Genomic DNA, 21,209 nt, shown 5'->3' with positions numbered 1-21,209 from the left:
CACAGAGCAACTGGGATGTGTGCCCCAGGTGGTGGAATGGGGTACCCCTGGCTTGTTACATGCTGGGGTTGTCAAGCTATAATACGGAAAACCTGACCGCAAACCATACTGGTGCACCGTGTTGGGAAAGATGCCACGTTCTTCGCACATTAAAGAACCTTGCTGTGGTATTCGATAGGAGTGGGAACCTTTGCGCTCCGCCACATGATGCTAAATTGCCCGACATTACCTATCTCCCCTTTTCCTATTTGTCGAACCTGTTGTCCTTGTGTCCCATCCTTTTTTTCATTTCATCATCATTTCATGTTCATTTTATCTATAACCTTGGTTCCCTTGATTACTCTATCATCCATTTCATGTTCATTGTCTGAATATAGCTGAAATACTGCTGCTCATACGTTAAACCCTAACAAACAAACAAACAAACTTTTCTTTACGTGCAGTGATTTCTTCTTTACGTGATTTGGTTTCTTCTTTACGTGATGTGGACAAAAATTTCATGATGACGTGTGACCCCGGAACTTTTTGACCGTGTAAACTTCAAATCAGTCCGTAAAAGGCAAAATAGACGTCACAACGCTGATTAGAAAAATGCTGAACGAAATACACTTGGGTAGTCTATCCAGTCACCCTAGAGTATTTATTCTATAGTAAAAACAGCTTATTTGTTACCTACGTTCAATATTATCACAATTGATACACCTGGGACTCTGTTGATGACTTGTGGCGATTTTCATAGTCAGAATATATTTTTTTTAATTCCAAAAACATGGGAATTTCGACTCCCGCGTGACTGAATTTTATTTTCTACATTAATAAACCACCAAAACTAATTTTCAAGAAAGGATTTTCAAAAAATGTTTAAAACATTACCCCTACCCCTAGAAAACTGGTCTCAGTATCAAACAATTCTCATTCACAGCATACCGACACTGTGAAACTCATATTTTAGGCATTCATAATTAAGATAGTGATTTACTCAACATATCTGATCAATTCAGGCGTTTGAATTTCTTTATAGGATTGCATTTGCTATAAAATCAAGAAAAGGTGAATTTACAGAATTTCTTTATCACCCGTTATTATCTTTCTTCAGAATACCGTAGTTTAAACAAGTGTTTGTGTGATACAGTGCATGTATATAGTACCTAAGCTTTCAAATGAGCCCAAGTAATTAATAATTTAACGTTTCCAAGTCAAATAAGGTGAGAAATTACCACCCCTACCCATGAAAAAAAAAATACCTCAACGTGAACCAAAATGTTATATTTAGCATATAATCGATGTTAAAAAGAGATGCTGGGTACTAGTGTTATAATTATCGATATATTCAACATATCTACTCATTTTGGGGGCGTATTGTTTCCAGTTTCAATGTGAAAATATTGTGTTTTTCATAGTAAAGAGTGGATTTTTGTTTATTTCATATTTTTTTTCATTTTAAAACCTGTTATATGCAATTTTTTAAGTACCGTACTTCAAACATGCCTTTGCATATATAAACATATTTATTTAGCATCTTAGATTTCTAATAAGCATAGGCGATGGGCCGTATTAAGGTATTTTTATCATGGGCAGGGGCAATTTTTACAATAACTTGACTTGGAAAACTTCAAGTACTTATATATCTTGGCTCATTACAAAGCTACTACACTACATAATTTACGGTATTTAAAAAAAAATAAAATACGCCAATCAACGGTGAAATGGAAGAAAATGAAATTCCGGAATGTTTTTCTTTTTATGAAAAAACACATTATTGTCTCCTACACTCCTGAAATTAGATAATATGTTGGATGCATCGATAATGAAAGCAATTGCCCGCAACATGCCTAGTGTATGCCGTTTATATGTTAAAAATTAACATTTTGGTTCATGTTGAGGTATTTTTTCATGGGTAGGGGTGGTAATTTTTGCACCAGCTTTACTTGGAAAAGTTCAAATAATAATTAACTGGGCGATTTGAAAGCTTAGACACTATACAAACCTACTGTATCACACAAAAGCTTGTTTAAACTACGGTATTCTGAAAAAAAAATAATAACGGGTGATAAAGAACAAATTCTGAAATTCTGTAAATCTGTAAATTCCTATTTTACGATTTTTGTCAATGAAGCCACGACAGTGGCTGAAATTGACATAGGCGTCACATGAAAATCTTGCTAAATATAATAATTTGCGGTAGCACTCATATGCATCCGCAATCAATACCATTGTGAATGGAAAAGACTGAAACGTGAAACGGGAAGGAGTAAAAATAACCATAAAATTGATAGTTTTGCATCAAACAGCATGCAAGCGAAATTTCGCATCTTCCATTTTATTTTGGAATCCATGTAATATTTACGCAATTTTTAATGACTTGTTTCTTCGGACTGTTGATCACGTGATGAAAAATTGTTACAGTCACCGGCCATCTCATGCGTATGAATATCTCACGTGACCTTAGAAGAAAAGTTTCTGAAGTTGAAGGGGACGCCAAACGGGAAATAGTTTGATTAAATGAGGTGGGTTACTGCGCGAAAGCACTCCCTAATGTAGACACAATTCTTCCATTACAGATTCTTTTTGAGAACAGGTTTTGATTATCTTGAGGGAAAGAATTTATATTTTTTCCTGTATCTGTAGCCCCCGCTAGTACCCTCGCGTCATCCCGCCATCTTGGATTTCTCAAATTGAGCATAATGACAAATCTAAATATACTCTTTAATTTGCCTGAAAATTTTTAGATGTAGACTAGAGAAAATAGTATTTGAGAGAAAAAGTTTTATATATTTTAATATTGAAGGGAAAATGACAGTCAACCCGTTAGTACAGTACTTTCGCGTCACCCCGCATGCATCTCAACAGACGAGCATCATGTCAAATCTTCTGTATTAAACCTGTTTAATTTTTTTATCTCATTGATGTACAATATTTGTAAAATGTTCTTCGTACTCTGTTAGTTTATGATAAATATGTATGAATCTATCATGAGCTCATAGTCCTGATAGTTTACCCTCTTTTGCTGTGTAACGTATGATTATGATTCATGTTACAAACTTAAGAAGGTTTGAACTTTTTGAACCAGTTTATAACTATGCAACAACAGCTTAAGTATAGGCATTGCATGCTATACATTCGTTGTATTTCCAGAATGAAATGTAGAAAATTATAAGTAAAAAGAACAAATTTTACTGCGTTGGCTATCCTTTTTTTTTGAAAGATAAGACTTGTTTACAACGTGTTACTTGTAAAGAATACAAAAACCTAGTTTCAATTGATGTATTCATATCATTGTTTGTCATCTTAATACATATACACATACTTACAATTAACAACACATGTTGAAAACTGTAAAGTACTTGGTTTTGTCTAAGTTTGGAATAGATAGTAAAAGTGTTATTCACCAAAAGTTTTCAGTTTCTGTTTATTTAGAATATTTTGACAGCATTGCATTTAATAGGGGTGGGACTTGCTATGATATGATATGATTTATTTCGACTAAATATCAACATATTACATGTGTTACACAATTTACAACATACATATACACAATATAAAATACAAATATATATTGTCTATAAAATTTTAAAAGTATAAAAGAATTGAACTGTCAAAAATATAGAACCCAAGACGTTGATATCTAATCAAGGATGGCCCATGAAAGCTAAATAGCTTATTTACAATGGGGTCCTCATAGAGTAAAAATCTTAAAGGTGAACAAAAAGTATAACAATTCAAAACTTTGGCAAGGTATCTTGAAAGGAAACAAATCACTAGTATTATAAATAAAATCTAAAAACTTTAAGTGTCCAAAGAAGAGTTCATGGCTGTTGACCAAAGGTGGTGTCCAGGCGGCAAGCGCCACTCTGCAACAGTAACAATGGTCCTCATCCAGTACTCATCTTCAAACACTCAAGTTGTCTGATTTATCCATTAAACAAATATATGGGTCCATTAGTACGTGAAAAATAGCAAATTTACATGCTTTGACACAGGAACACAGGACTCAACAGTGGTTTAACTAAAGAGTCTTTGTCCATGTATGACTAAGGGAGAACTTGGAGCTGTATAAATATTTGTTTCACTTCTATGACAAGTAAAAGCAAAAGCTGTGTAATCAAGTGGTATAAAAAAGCAAAACAAAAAAAAAAACATGGAAGAGTGAATTAACATGTATATTTTTAAATGTGTATCGTCAAATCTGTGTGTGTGTGAAAAGTAAGAAAAGGTTTTGAGTCATTTCCCTCCATTCGTCTTGTCAACTCAAGAAGCCATGGCTTCTAAGCTAATGAACGGTCTTCTAAAAGAAAGAAAAAATATTACTTTCCCTAGTTTAAAATATTACAATCCTTTTTTATGATTAGAAATGTGATTGTGCAGTAAGAAACGAAGCAAACTATAAAAGCTTCATTGGCTCAGTACTTTGATATAGTAATTGTAACCCTATAAAAAATCACTCGCCTGCATTGTTCAGATATTTTGGGTAAATGATTATCTTTAAATCATGAATGACTAAAATATGAGTTTCAATGTGTCGGTATGCTGTGAATGAAAATTGTTTGATACTGAGACCAGTTTTCTCGGGAAAGGGGTTAAATTTTTAAACAATTGAAAGAAAATCTGTCTTGAAAATCAATTAATGGTGGTTTTTTAATTCAGGAAATTTAATTTCTATCGAATGATTCAAAATTTTAGACTGTTTATTCGAGTAGTATCTTGTAGAGTCGAAGTTATGTGACTTTTTACGGGAAAATTGAAATTCCATTTTTTTGCATTTTTTATTTTTATCATTATGTTTTGTTTTGGTTTTATAAATTCGAAAATCGCCACAAGTCACCAACAGAATCCAAGAAGTATCAGTTGTGAATATCTCGAACATAAATAACAAATACTTGTAAGCCATTTTTTACTGTAGAGTAAATACTCTAGGGGTTATGACATTGAAAAATATGTCAATTTAAGCGATTTCTACGAGACAGAGTTCCATTGTATTCATTTTGATACAAAACCCAAGTGTTACCGCAACTTTTTGGGTATCATTGTAAAGATGAGACGAAACGCGACAGGGTAGTCAAGGACGTTAAAAAAACCCTTAGTAGTAGTTATTAATATCAGGCATTCTTCACGTTGACGTACTCCCTAACAGGTAGAGTGGGAAAACGCTCTCGGACACACGTGGGGTCTTGGAGCAGCCCAGTCGCTAGTAGGTCATACTCTGACCGAGTTCTTCGGTCAAGTATTCCGAAGGCTGGGCCTACCTCCAATTACTAACAGACATCTACTGACACAATCCCCACAAGAGACGGTCGTGCGAGATCCGCAAGGATAGTCCAGACTGTGTAAACCACCAATCGGATAATTGCAATCAGTAATTCGGACCACACTCTACATGTTCCGGTACTCCAAAATAGAGTGGGGGAAACGCTCTCGGACCCACGTGGGGGTCTGGGAGTAGGCCAGAGCGTCAACACAGCAGCCCAGCCGCTAGTAGGACATATTCTGACTTGAGATCTTCGGTCAAGTATCCCGAAGGCTGGGCTTCGCTACGTTCTATTACTTCTGGCACTACTAACAGGATCCCCGTAAGGGGCGGTCGTGCGAGATCCGAAAGGATAGTCAAGACCGTAAAAACCCCAAATCATCATAATTCGGACCCACAGTCCGTGCGAGACCTGACAGTAGTCAAGGACGTTAAAACCCCCTTAGTAGTAATTCGGACCCACTCTTCACGTTGACGTACTCCCAACCAGAGTGGGAAAACGCTCCTACTATGAAAACTCCCCAGTTCTCTCCCATGTCATCATTCGATTTAATCCATTGAAATGAATGAGACTAAAAAAGTCCGGGAAATTTTATTGTGAAATTTACCGGGAGGGGAAATAGTTATCTAGACGACATTTTTAAAGTATTACTCTAGTTTTATATAGTAAAATAAGTACTGAAGTATAATAATAGTAACTCCCAAATAGTAAAAGTGGTGAAACGCTCTCGGACCCATATGGGGTCTGGAAGTAGGCCAGAATGGCAACATAGCAGCCCAGCCGCTAGTAGGGCATACTCTTGAGTTCTTCGGACAGGTATCCCAAAGGCTGGGCTCCGCTACCTCCAACTAATAACAGAATCCCCGTAAGGGACGGTCGTGCGAGATCCGTAAGGATAATCAAAACCACCAATCATATTCATTCGAGATATGAAAGCTGAAATATTGCAGCCTTATAACGGTATCATGCTGTTGACCTGGATTACATTCTTTTGATTTCCGCTAGAATTATATTAGACAATTTTGTTTCCAGACAATAACTTGAATAGAAGTGTATGGATCTTTTTGAAAATTATACCATATGTGGCCATACCACAAATGGAAGGCTGTGATCACTGAAGAATTAGGGTCAGAAACAAGAATTTCTATGTTATTTGGACATTAATTTGACTTTTACCCTAAGTCAGAATTTGGCTAAACCTAACAGTTTTGGAGATATAAGCGAAAAACTACTGTCTGACCCCTATTTGCACTTTTGTGCAAGAAACCCTAAGGAATATCCATAGCAAGAATGTTTCCAATTGGTCAAGTAGTGTCTGAGGAGAAGATTTTTGAAAGAAATAACATTAAAAATGGCAAAAATAAGTTGAAAAAGAGCAATATTTCCAACATGGCTTGACAGATCAAAATGGAAATTTGACCAGATAGATCTCATCATGTTGAACACTTTTCACTATGTCAGAATTTGGCTAAACCTAACGGTTTTGGATATATATATGCGAAAAACAACTGTCTGACCCCTATGTTCTATTTCTAGTAACGGTGGCAATGTTTTTGACGGATCGAAAATCTAAACACAACTATTGTTAAAGATATCCTAAGGAACATCTGTGCAAAATTTTATATAATTCCGCTCAATGGTTTCAGAGAAGATTTTTGAAAAGTTGCCAACTGACAAAGACGATGGATGCCAAGTTATGGCAATAGCTCACTCCGACAAGGTGAGCTAAAAACTGATTCGAAAATAATAAGTGTGTGCCATGTGTTATATCCTGGATGAAATGTAGAAAATTATAAGTAAAAAGAACAAAATTTTACTCTTTTAAGATAGTACTTGTTTTGCACTATATTTAGTTCTGTTCTTCTTTACTATGCTATATTTTTTTCATTTTAGTTCAACTGCTACTTAAGAGGTTGCCATATACCAGTAATCCTAATACAAAGGAAACAAAAGCATTGCATCCTTTACTGATAAAATCAAAGCACCGAAGGTGCTGAAACTCGGAAATCGCTTGGCGTGCAACCTGCAAGATAGGTTCCCGATGTTCATTTTTTAGGCAATGTGCTAGAGTGCCGGTCATGACATGGACCAAGGTTTGAGACTGTTTTAGTGTTGAACCCATATTTCCCTTGCAACCTGCAGCAAAACAAAACAAAGTACACAAATATCGTGAAAACAAGATTATTGCATTTTTTTATGTTCTTGAGACCTTAAGCTTGAAAAAAGGAAGCTGATGATGTTGAATGTGACGCTTCTTGATAAAATGATTTTGATTACAATACCATCCACGGGGCATAGTTAAAATCCAACACCACCCAAAGAGAGATAACTCCAATTAAATTGTATTGGCTTTTAATTGGACTAGTTCCCGATCGCAATATCAGTAGTCCCGAGAATCAGGATAGCTTATAACTATCTTAAATGAATTACAAGTTGCACTAAATGCAATGTATTTATATTGTAAAACCTGGAAATTAGAAGTAAATGCTTCCAAAACAAAGATTGTTATTTTTCGCAAGAGAAATGTAAATTTTCATAATGACCCTGTATTTACATTTAATGGTGAAGTAATTAATATTGTAGATGATTTTACTTATTTAGGTACTGTATTTATGTCAAATGGATCTTTTTGTAAAAATAAAACAAAGTTAGTTATGCAAGGTAGAAAAGCTCTGTTCAGTATTTTAAAGAAGAGTAGAAAACTTAATTTGCCATTAGATTTACAACTCGAAATTTTTGATACTATGGTAGTTCCAATAATATTACTTTTTGGTTGTGAAGTATGAGGTTTTAACAATAATGATGTATTTGAGTCTTTTTGTGTACAATTTTACAAACAAATACTCGGTCTTAAAAAGAGTATACCAAACTGTATTATTTATGGTGAATTGGGTAGATTTCCCATTGATATTTTTTTCAAAAGTAGAATGATAGCATTTTGGAAAAGAATTATATGTAATAAGCAAGACAAAATTAGTGCTATTTTGTATAAACTTCTGTACAATATGCATATTAAGCAATTTTACCATTCAAAATGGTTAACTTGTATTAAAAATGTACTAAATACTTGTGGCTATTCAGAATTTTGGTTGTCACAAAATGTACCACAAAATTTAGCATTGTCATGTATGGTCAAACGAAGGTTATGTGATCAGTATAAACAGTCATGGCATGAGAAAGTTCTTAATATTGCTAAGTGCCTTAATTATAGAGTATTCAAATGTAGTCATAACTTTGAAAGCTACTTAGTTGATCTTCCTTTTGACTTGAGAAAGGCATTTTGTAGTTAGATGTTTAAATCAGACTGCCTGTTGAACAAGGGCGTTTCTGGGGGGTAGATAGAGATGATCGTATATGTGATATTTGTAAAATGAATAATATTGGTGACGAATTCCACTACATGTTTGAATGCAAATTTTTTGATGATCAAAGAAAAAGATTATTACCAGATAATTTTATTACCAAACCAAATACTGTGAAATTTCATGATTTATTTAATTCAGATGATTATTTTACTAAAATGAATGTTGCAAAATTTTGTAAAATTATATTGTCTGTAGTAAACTGAAATATTATTTTGTAATTCACTACAATTACAATTTGCCTTCCATTTACCATTGATTTGTATTACTTCCACTTTAATATTTGATATTTCAAATTATATGTATGTTTCATACAGTATGCCATTTAATTGTAAAAATGTTGTATTGTTTACATGTTTGTATTCACATACCCCAGTTGGGGTTTTTGAGAAATAAAAAGTTTCAAGTTTCTTTGAAATTACTACGCGGCCAATCGGCAAAAAATAGTTTGGCGTCTCGATTTACCAGTTCCAACATCATTTAGCTGAAAATTAACACTTAAAATGTTTGAAATATCATTCATTTGGGATATCGGTGAAACATTTAAAGTTTGAAAGAGAATCACGCATTTATTTGAAGACAGCATTTCCGTCCGTGAAGTTATCTGCCGGAAGCCTTTTTATCATTCTTATACTTACAATACTCGAAGCCACTCACGTGACTTCCGAGTAAAAAAGATCTAAGTCAGCACAACTTTAATGTATGCAAATACCTACACTGATGCTTACAAATTAACAATTTTAGTATGTAGTTATTATAGCATATATGGCTGAATTAGGGGGTCCCCGTAAATTCAAGAGGTCAAAACTCATTTTCTATTATAAATCTACTGTAATTATTTGTCAGATTTTCCACAACAAGAGAAGCGCCTTTGATATGTTTTGTAAAATTGTCTAAAGTTAGAAAAAATATTGGTTCAATACTTTTTGAGTTACAGTAATCACTAAGCTTGTATCATTCACAAGATATGTGGCTGAATTGGCAGAGTTCAACAAGCTAAAAATGTCGTCAAATTTCTCTATATAAGATTTTGCATATATTCTATGTCTACATAAACTTAATTAGTGAGAGTTCTCACATACCCAGTGCCCCATTTTGATGTAGATGCAGGTTAAATGTTGGAGATTGTCATTAATTGATGAATATTAGTTTTGATAAAGACAATTTGGCAGCCACTGACTGTATGATGGGAGGAGTTGCTCTTATAAGATGTTTCAGTAGAGCTAACTCCCATAAAATTCAGGGAATTAAAATTGTCTGCTTATATGCACAGCAACATATTGTGTCCTTACTACATACCAAGTGTCATAAAATTCTGTTCTGTAGTTTGAGAGGAGTTATGATGACAATAGTAGCGTACTTCAGAAAACAAAGATGAAAGCTAACATTTCTTGGTGACATGCATAACTAAATATTATGTCCTTACTACCAGTACATGTAATACCATACAAAACATTTGGTAGCGAGTCGTTTCGCCCCGATTACCCGTTCGCCCCGGCTCGTTTCGCCTCGATTATATTTTACCGTTTTCATTAATAAAATATCACATTATTTATAAAATTACTTATAAAATATCATATCATTTAAAAAAAAATATATACTTCAATTTTAATGCTTTTAATTATCATCCACTTTCTTTGGTTATTTTGACATCGTAATAGCAAGTTAATTAATTGGTTTTATTATAAATTGTTATTATTTTAATTGGCTTGACAATCTGAAATAACAATTCAGGATATTGTTTAACAATACACTAGCTGGCTTCAATCAACATGTTATAAAAACAATATAACTGGTTTTATGCCACAATTGTAAATATAATGTAATTAGTTGTTAATTAATTGAATGGGAGATTGATTAGAACATTTTATTTACAAGGTATCAATTATTGGTAAGTAAATTAAATGTAGTATTGAATTTGTTATCACAACAATTATATGTAATTAAGACATGATTAGTAAATGCTATCATTTTTAAGTCAAGTCCTTAGCTTGGAAGCTGAGTTCAGTTAATCAAAATAAAAAGAATTCCAAAGCTTGTGTTTTCCTGAGCCATGTCAAAGCCTAACGATTCAAAAGCATATATAAGGCAGTGTTAGACATTCCAGTGACTAAATTATGTACTGATAATAAATCGTTATATTGTGTTACACTTAATGATTAATGTACCAGTTTTGTTTGCTGAAATTAGAAAATAAGTCAATGAAATGTAGTGCTATAATGAATATGGACATTATAAACTTGCTATGACATATTGTGATAGATTTGACAATTGTTTTTTTTTATTGTTGACAGTAGAATGATAAATAATTATAACTTTTTCCCTCCTTATTTATATAAAGTGGTGGATAAATCAAGGATATATTTGCTAACTTACTTCCCAAAAAAACATTATACTCAATACTTAAACAAAAATATAAACGGACAGTAATAATAAAGAAAAAAAGACAGAAAAATATCCACTGAAAAAACAAACAAATAAAAAAAATGTTGCAGCAGTGATCTTGAAAAGTATCGATTTATCCCATAGAAAATGACAAAGACTGACAAACTTTGAAATTGTAAGTGAATGTCTGACATGAAAAATATCCATTTCAAAAGCGTTGTGTCTGATGGAATAAAATAAAACAAAAAAAAAATGACTCTTTACTAAACTGCCATGCCATTCTTTACATAAAACTTGCATTCATCATAGGCAAATGAATTGGTATATTGTGTGTATTTTTACACAGACACTAGACTTTTATAATTTTTACTCCCTGGAGATTGATTCCCCATACTTTGCATGGAAATTTATAACCGGGGCGAAACATTTCAGCATTGGGTATAAATATGATCAGGAAAGTAACAAAGTTCTGACTAAATTGTCAATAGCATGTTCTATTCCCAATTCTTCCACCATGTCTTTAAATCTTGCTCCAGAATCTAGTATTCTGTCAACCTTGTCTTCTTTTGAAACTGAAAAAGACATTGAAAATGACGTTTTTTTCTTTTTAATTTTTTTTAAAATTTTAAACCAATGATAACTGTTTACTTGTGTAGTAAAGTATTTTGCCAGACTTTTATAAGTAAAAAAATAATTAAAAGGTCAATTGTTCAAAAACAATAGGGTATGCAAGTCTTGTTCTAGTTTCATTTTCTTTATCGGATTTACGACGTAGAACGTATTGAAAACCGAAGACCGATCTGCATTTTATTGTTTAATTCCGGGTACTCGAAACGCTGTACAACAATGCAAAATCTTCTATTTTATGTTTTTTCTTGATACCTTTATCATGTAGAAATAGATATTTGTCATTTTTTCGGTATTTTTTTTACACAACAAGATGTTTTGCCCTCAACACTGAACTCAACGCTCTCTTAATGACAAGTCCCCATGCTTTTGAATGGTAGAGTACGACCCATTCTCATGAAAGCACAAGGTCACACGACCAGACTTACACACCCTAATGTAAGGTCTTTCCCATCCATTTGACGACCACATGCCATTAATTTTTTATTAAGGAGAGTATGTCCTGATATACATAAAACGATGATACCTAAAGTTGCCAATGAGACAAGACAACTTATTTTATGCATATGCTCTAAATAGTAAGGTTTCTGACAATTATTAAATATACAAAATAGTTATTTAACAAATAAGAAACAGTAAAATAGTAGTAAAATTAGAAATGAAATATTTTTCACTGTTATTTTCATCAAAGCTGTCATTGATAACAACACCAAATGATGGTTTTCATTAACACAGAAGAAATCAAAGGGAAGTAATTATAAAGTATCCACAGAAAAGATCTGAATTATCACTTTCAGGTCAATTGGCCATCCCTCTATGTATTACTAAAAAACACTTTGAAAATAGATCTATGCATTGAAAATGGATAATCTGTGTGTGTGATGATTGAAAGTAGTCAAAATAAATCACAGGACATGTCCTTTTAAATCATATTTGTAATTAATTAGAAATGTGTTTGAATAATGAGTAATTTTTCCCATTATGTCAGATGACGCAACAATGTTGGAAAAATGAAGAATTTCAGTATAACAGTATGACTGATGGTTGTAAAGTTAAGTAACCAACTGAATCATTTCATTTTAGGTTGCGAAATCAAGTAACCAGGGAAACCTAAAATCTTTCCAAAACAGTTTTTCCACTACGGGGCAGATAACGACCAATAATTGATCATGTCTCACAGGGTGAATTTCACAAAGTCTTATCTCAGTTTGCAAAGTATATACTGTGGCATATCATTAGATGTGAAACTATGCTTCTTAATTGATTGGGGTCTCACTAACCACTTTTGGGTCAAATGGCCACCCCCCTATGTAGTACCAAAAACACACTGAACCTAGACATATGCATTGTAAGTGCATTATTTGTGTGTATTATGATTAAAAGTAGTCAAAATGAAGCTGAGAATGTGTACTTTAAAATCATATATGTAATTAACTACAAAAGTATATGAATATTGTTTACATGTGTGAGTAATATGCCTCCATGCTGTCAGTTAGCAGAACAGGTAAAAATGAGGATTTTCAGTATTATTTATTCAAGTAAATTTTGTGAAGAATTTCTACTATCATCGTACCATAAGCATAATGATTTTGGAAGCCTTATTTTCCAAGCTTGGCAACGGCATGCAGCTTTAAGATGTAATTTGTCCTGGGAATTCACAGTGAGACTTTGAAAATTACTTTTTTAACATGTAAAGTAATGGAAACGTTAGAAGTGGTTAGTGAGACCATAAATTAAATTATGGCATATTTCAGAGAAATGTATAATTTGAGGAAAATTGCCTTTCCTGGTCATTATTTCCATTTTCCCTATAAAATCAGTATAGTGATATTGGTAATCTGGCTATATTTTAAGAGGTGCATTGTGCAAGGTATTTTAAAAAACAACATAGCAACAAGATTTTTATCAGTAACAGTGACTCATAACTTGACTTCATCCATGAAATACACAACGTCACTGCTTGGGATATTCAAAGTACTCAAATAGTCACACAGCACAGACTTAGAATCACACAGTAACAAAATAGTTATGATATAAATTGTTGAAATCTGTTCTTTTTTCATAATGATAAATGATATTTGCTATTACAACTTCTTGAATTATCATAGGTATCACTTTGGTGTGACAAGTTAGTTAAAATTGTAATTTTTTAGTAATTTAGGGGAAATATCACTGAGGGGCATGATATAAAAATGACCATTTCTTTGTACTCCTATGTCTGATTTTGATAGTTTTTGTCTTATTAGACTCACAATACCACAAGCTTTCATAAAATGTAAAAAAAAGAAAAACATTAGAACTCATAAAATGTTTTTAAGGTCTTACTAACCACTTCTGGGTCAAATGGCCACCCCCTATGTAGTACCAAAAACACACTGAACCTAGACATATGCATTGTAAGTGCATTATTTGTGTGTATTATGATTAAAAGTAGTCAAAATGAAGCTGAGAATGTGTACTTTAAAATCATATATGTAATTAACTACAAAAGTGTATGAATATTGTTTACATGTGTGAGTAATATGCCTCCATGCTGTCAGTTAGCAGAACAGGTAAAAATGTGGATTTTCAGTATTATTTATTCAAGTAAATTTTGTGAAGAATTTCTACTATCATCGTACCATAAGCATAATGATTTTGGAAGCCTTATTTTCCAAGCTTGGCAACGGCATGCAGCTTTAAGATGTAATTTGTCCTGGGAATTCACAGTGAGACTTTGAAAATTACTTTTTTAACATGTAAAGTAATGGAAACGTTAGAAGTGGTTAGTGAGACCATAAATTAAATTATGGCATATTTCAGAGAAATGTATAATTTGAGGAAAATTGCCTTTCCTGGTCATTATTTCCATTTTCCCATAAAATCAGTATAGTGATATTGGTAATCTGGCTATATTTTAAGAGGTGCATTGTGCAAGGTATTTTAAAAAACAACATAGCAACAAGATTTTTATCAGTAACAGTGACTCATAACTTGACTTCATCCATGAAATACACAACGTCACTGCTTGAGATATTCAAAGTACTCAAATAGTCACACAGCACAGACTTAGAATCACACAGTAACAAAATATGATATAAATTGTTGAAATCTGTTCTTTTTTCATAATGATAAATGATATTTGCTATTACAACTTCTTGAATTATCATAGGTATCACTTTGGTGTGACAAGTTAGTTAAAATTGTAATTTTTTAGTAATTTAGGGAAAATATCACTGAGGGGCATGATATAAAAATGACCATTTCTTTGTACTCCTATGTCTGATTTTGATAGTTTTTGTCTTATTAGACTCACAATACCACAAGCTTTCATAAAATGTAAAAAAAAGAAAAACATTAGAACTCATAAAATGTTTTTAAGGTCTTACTAACCACTTCTGGGTCAAATGGCCACCCCCTATGTAGTACCAAAAACACACTGAACCTAGACATATGCATTGTAAGTGCATTATTTGTGTGTATTATGATTAAAAGTAGTCAAAATGAAGCTGAGAATGTGTACTTTAAAATCATATATGTAATTAACTACAAAAGTGTATGAATATTGTTTACATGTGTGAGTAATATGCCTCCATGCTGTCAGTTAGCAGAACAGGTAAAAATGTGGATTTTCAGTATTATTTATTCAAGTAAATTTTGTGAAGAATTTCTACTATCATCGTACCATAAGCATAATGATTTTGGAAGCCTTATTTTCCAAGCTTGGCAACGGCATGCAGCTTTAAGATGTAATTTGTCCTGGGAATTCACAGTGAGACTTTGAAAATTACTTTTTTAACATGTAAAGTAATGGAAACGTTAGAAGTGGTTAGTGAGACCTGGAAGTAGTTCTAGTTTTCTATCTTGAACCATATTTGCAATAATGGCAGAAAACCATTTCCCAACACAGTTTTTGACCATTTAAACAAATGACCTTGACATTTGACCTTTGTATTTTTATTGAACATTTCCTGATCAAGAATATATATGGTTTGTAGGTACTTTCTGTAAAACAAATAAAAAAAAGTTGACTGATCGTATCAAATAGCATTAAAAAATCAGTTTTTTGGCTATAACTCTTACAATTTTGAAAATGTTGAATAAACATCTATACTCTTCTTGTAGAGCTTGTTATTCTGAACATATTTGTCATTTACAGTACACTTATATCTGTAACGGTTTGTGACATATTTGCTAAAACTGCAAAAAGTCACTAAAAATACCCGTTTGGGGCTTTAATGTCAAAACGCTTCATCATAACTGTTTGGACATTACATAATGAATGAAGATCTAATCAAGATGCATATTTTTCATGTTCACTATTTTCTTCTATCTGTTACCATTTTCAAGTTTGTCCTCTAACAAGGCCAAGGTCAACTTTCAAAGTGACCTTTGACCTTGACAGTTTAAAACACACAACATATCATCTAAGACCAACAGTGAAGGTCCCAAGTCTGTACAACCTTAAATCTTTCCAAAACATTGACAAATAGTACTGCCCTCTGTTTCCAAACAATATGTAGCTTTCTGTTTGTGTGTATCTAAAATGGTTTAATAAATTTTACAAAATTAGTTTTTCCGCTATGGGGCAGACAACTCTGGACTGACAAATGATCATGTCTCACAGGGTGAATTCTAAAGTCTTATCTCAGTCTGCAAAAGATGGTCAAAATCTTGTCGTGATGTATGATTCAATCAGAAGCGGGCAAATTGGGCGGCGGAAAAAAAAAGAATAATAATAATCAAAAGAAATACAAGAAGGTCTTCCCATTGAAATGAAAAAGACCTTTTATAACAAACACATATTTAACTCATCAATTCAGATCCAATGATCTAATCGACTTACATTTTGATGCTAAACAAGGCATAATAACACATAATTCATCTCTGTAGAGACTAATAATAACCCATATGTCAAATTTTAAAATTTTATATTCAGAGACAAAGCAAATAAAGTGCTTCACATGGTGCAGCTTGACTTGTTTGCAGATATCATACCAAAAACAGTATGGGCAAATATGAATACAACACTTGAACAGTCAAGCTTGACACAGGCTTAAACTGGGTCCAATGGGATTGTGATTCAAGACTAGGCATGAAAGTGGTCAATGCACTAACAAAAATTGAAATAAGACATTTACCATATAAAGACTTGATATTTGTCATGTTATTATAATTACACCCTATTATCTACATGCACATCATACTGAAAGTACAACCATATGTTTATTTTTTCCCTACATAACTTCATTTAAGATGAAACTTAAGACAAAATGAGATGCCACAAAGCTTGGGACTACTAAACTGAACCCTTCTACAAAAGAAAAGTGTGAATCTTATATTTCAGCTGTCTGACCTTTACCTCAGACAGTTTACACGAGTTACTTGTTGTGTATAAGCTCCTATAATTGAGGAGCACCACTGTAGGAGATAAATACTACTAAGTACTACCTTCCCACTTTCTTCATTCTTCTTATAAGGCCCTATAGTGTAATTTGTGGCACTGTTAAAAATACTTTCTTTGAACTGTTGTCCACTCCAGGGCAAAATATTGCCTTAAAGGGCTTATCATAAGGATTATTTCACCAAATCAAAGTTCTTTTTTTTTTTTTTTTTTATCTCTCATAGTTTCCAAGAAATTGGCAAAATATTGTCTTTTTCAGCCTTTCAAGGGCAACAGCTCTAACAAGTAGTTGCCCAACAACTTTGATCCAAAAACACTTTTGTAGGCCTTATCATAAGGATCATTTCATCACTGAACAGTTTTTTTTCTATCTATCATAGTTTCAAACAAAAAAGGCTAAAATCTGCAAAATGTCATTTTTCACCGTTCAAAGGAAAAGAGCTCTTACAAGGAGTCATCAGACGACTTTGACCCATGAGAATTTTGTAGGCCTCAACATGAGGATCATTTTTTCGACTGAAATTATTTATTTTAGTTTTCAAGATATCGGCTGAATTCAGCAAAAACGTCATTTTGCGCCTTTCAAGGGCAATAAGTGTAACAACAAGTTCAAACAATGAAGACTTTGGTGACCTAATCATAAGGATCATTTCCTCAACTGAAAGTTTTTTCCTATCTATTATAATTTTCAAAATATTGGCTGAAAACTGCAAAAATCACCATTTTTCACCTTTCAAGGGCAATAATTCTAATAAAGGGTTGTCTGACAACTTTGACCCAATTGAAACTTTTGAATGACTTATCATACACTTATTTCCATCTAAGTGAAGAAGGAAGGTCATATTCATTTTCAAATATCACTTTTAGTTTTTAAGATGTATGTAGTAATTAGTGACTTGGCCCCTGTAGTCTAAAAATAACAACAGTGACCATGTTATTTGACAGATGGCAAAAGCCCACATGGCCCTTGGGCCTGGTGAGCTAGAAATGGGCCAGCGTAAAAATGTACAGCTTAGAACATTTCACATGTAATTTACTCAAATTGGAATACAAATTTTGTTTGACAATTAATTATCAATTCCAACATTCATACTTACTGTAGTCTGGAACTTTAGCTGATAGTGTAAGTCTTGGTTTAGCTTTGCAGGCATGGTCTACATCAAATATCCAGGTAACACAAAAAACTGGGCTTCAAGAGAAAATACAAAATTTTTACAATCGGTCTTTTCTTTCAACCACATATCATATAATATGAGTTGAAAGTAATTAAAAATCTTATTGAAAAAATTCCCAGTAAAAATCCGGTTGCATACATTTCTTTAAATTATCAAATTCAACATAGTTTAGTTACCAAGATAATTAAAAAAAAAAAAACACTTTTGGGCAAAACTTGAGACTACAATATTGTTATTCACCTTAGATTTTGCAAATAAAAACATTATTGTCGTAATAAGTTTTGAAAGCATCATTACTTTTTTGACAATGTTTCATTGGTTCATAGCATATTCCCCCCCACATCGTATTAACTTGTATAATTCTTAACAGGGCACAGGGCTAGTTTGATACCACTGCAGAGGTCAAACCCTAAACAGTTGGGGAAAGTATTGGCACATTACTAAAACTTGATACAGCTCTATATTTGGATTGTGAATATATTTATAAATTTTTACTAAAGGCAGTGAAGGGAACCATAGAAAAACTTCCAAGGGCTCTTCCAGCCCTATTCTCCACACACATATAGCCATAACTCTCAAAATCCAACAATCTTATTCTCTTTTCCAGACATCCGGGCACTATGAGATCAAGGAGGTGTAGTGAGATGAAGGTGCCTTTGGTTAACATACGTAGAACCCTGAAAGCTAGCACTACCTAAAAGACTTCTTTATTGATAAAACTTCTTCTTGAACAGTTAATCCAATACTCCCCTTTTTGTTTGTTTTAGTAGAAAGAACAAGAGGCTCCCAGGACCCTAAATCACTCACCTGTTTAACTTTTGTCTTTCAATGGCAATAAGTTTAACAAGATGTTTACTCATAATTTTGATGCAAGGTGACTTTGGTAGGACTTACCATAAGTATCAATACATGGCTTAACAGAAGAAAATGAAAATTTGACCACAGATAGATCTCATGCTGAACAGTTTTATCCATGTCAGAAAAACTAGTCTGACCCCTATGTTCTATCTAACGGCCAGGTGAGCTAAAATGTGATATGAGACTTCAGTTAGTTGCAAATCTCCAATTACTAACCCGAATAATGTCAGCCTTTAAATTCAGCTGATCCCCAAGAGGACTTTGACAGATAGAGGGCATTGAATTATTAAAGTCAATTAATTACAGGTCTTTTGTGGACCACAAAAAATGGTGAGCATTGCTCACAATTTTTCTAGTTTCAAATATGTACATTGCCATAATCATGAAAAAGAAAAAAAATGAATTTAATTTTTGTGTGTGACTCCTTAAATATTCAATGATCATTATTACAGTTCATAAACCCTACATTTAGTTTATACAAGTACTGTACTCAGTCTTCAGTAGCTTTTATTGAAATTAACTGCAGGATGTTGATACTTTGCCTGAATCTGTGCAAATAAATATTGTCTCACTGATTGTGTAATTTCATCATATGAATGAAGTATTTGTGTGTATGTTGTGGGTTGCAATTCTCCTGATGATAAATACATATTCTTGTTAGTGTTAATGACATATTTCTACATTATGACCAATTATCCCTTGCATAATTTTCTATACATTAAAATCTTACCTATAGCTTAAACTCTTGTTATGAATCATTAAGTAAGAAATAGCATCATTGCCCTTTACCAATTCCACAAGTTGTGAATACTTTCCCATGAAATGTTCAAATATGGTGATTCGATATACCTCCCATTCTGAGTATAGTGATAACAACTGGAAGAAACCCCAAAGAGACTTCTCTCCTGAGATCCTGGAATATTTATAACAGTTATAGCTTCAAGTCAAGTAAATATCATTTTCTACTGGCATCACAAAAAGTACATCACAAAATAGAAGACACTAAAAAAATTAGACAAAAATTGGTTTGTTTCCTCACAATGAGCTTTCTTTAATGAGTTCATTTTTGATACAAACAAGTTATATATGAATTTAGAATTAAGACTTTAAAAAATGAAGAAAAAAAAAAACAAACACTAACTTCCTTTCAATATACAAAAATTTGTGTTGATTAACTGATGTTGTATATTGACTCTGGGTATATGTACTAAATAACACTTACTTATACTTCAGTGAGAACATTGCAATAATGGCTTGTTTTGATAAACATTACATTTACATTGTAATTCACAATGGTTACAAAAATATGTCACAGCGTTTCTTTTTATTGCTTCTAGTAAATTTTTGCTTGCTAGGTTGTGTGTCAGGAAAGCAAAAAAATAGACAATACAGTAGAAGCTTACCTTACAAAATGTTCATTCATTTCATTTGTAGCATACTCTGGTAGGTATGTGTCAAGTTTGACTATAGTCATTATGTTGTCTTCATTCTGTAATTAAATAAAAGAACAGTGTTCCAATGTCCCCCGCGCGTGAAAAAAAAAGTGCGGAAAACACTGAAATTTTTTAAGTCCATGGGCCATAACTTCTGTATAAATCATTCAACCATAACTATAGTCATACTTAATCTGTACCTTCTCATAGTAAGACTAATACAAAAGATAAAATCAATTGGGAAAAGCATTACAAAAAATGTGCAGATAACTGTAAATTCACAGAAATTTTCTAAGTCCAAGGGCAGTAACTTCTGTAAAAATCATTAAACTGTAACCTTAATCTGTAACTTCTCATAGTAAGACTACATACAAAATATAACATCAATTGGTAAAAGCATTACAAAAAATTACATAATAAGCCAACATACCAATTACAAATTTGTAACAAAAAAAAAAGCGGAAAACGTGGCCAGACGGACGGACACACGCTGGCATTTCCATGTCACCTTATGATGTGTTGCAGGGATAAAAAAAAAAATCAATAGTTCAATAATTTAAAACTTAACGTGCAATCTGGGAACCAATATTCATGTTGTCAATGTTAAGCGCAATGTCACATCTGGGTAAGAAGAACAAGGTTTAATTCAAAGAAAAGGATGAGGGCCCTGAAGTAATCAGGAAAAAAAATATCATTAATTTGGAAGAAAACTTAACAATAATGCGATTTGTATTGTAAAT

The 21,209-nt window shown here is 32.8% G+C and overlaps 1 protein-coding gene across 3 annotated transcripts in view; it reads right to left on the bottom strand.

Annotated features, from left to right (window-relative positions):
• Positions 1-9,288: 9,288 nt before the first annotated feature.
• The window catches only part of LOC148628432 (centromere protein P-like), a 61,035-nt gene continuing 49,114 nt past the window's right edge, over positions 9,289-21,209 (bottom strand). For all 3 annotated transcript variants that reach the window (XM_088587512.1, XM_088587497.1, XM_088587504.1), the window contains 4 exons: positions 20,440-20,525; positions 19,767-19,949; positions 18,101-18,192; positions 9,289-11,565 (listed from right to left, as the gene is read on the bottom strand). In XM_088587512.1, coding sequence (XP_088443638.1) covers positions 11,444-11,565; positions 18,101-18,192; positions 19,767-19,949; positions 20,440-20,525 — 483 coding nt within the window. In that variant the 3' untranslated portion in view covers positions 9,289-11,443. The remainder of the gene's footprint in view (positions 11,566-18,100; positions 18,193-19,766; positions 19,950-20,439; positions 20,526-21,209) is intronic.

The sequence above is a fragment of the Perna viridis genome, chromosome 1 (assembly GCF_037379345.1).
Source record: "Perna viridis isolate PV_CMFRI_1.1 ecotype Kerala chromosome 1, ASM3737934v1, whole genome shotgun sequence".
NCBI lineage: Eukaryota > Metazoa > Mollusca > Bivalvia > Mytilida > Mytilidae > Perna > Perna viridis.
The sequence above is the reverse complement of the archived record's forward strand: the minus strand, read 5'-3'. Positions and strand labels throughout refer to the sequence as shown.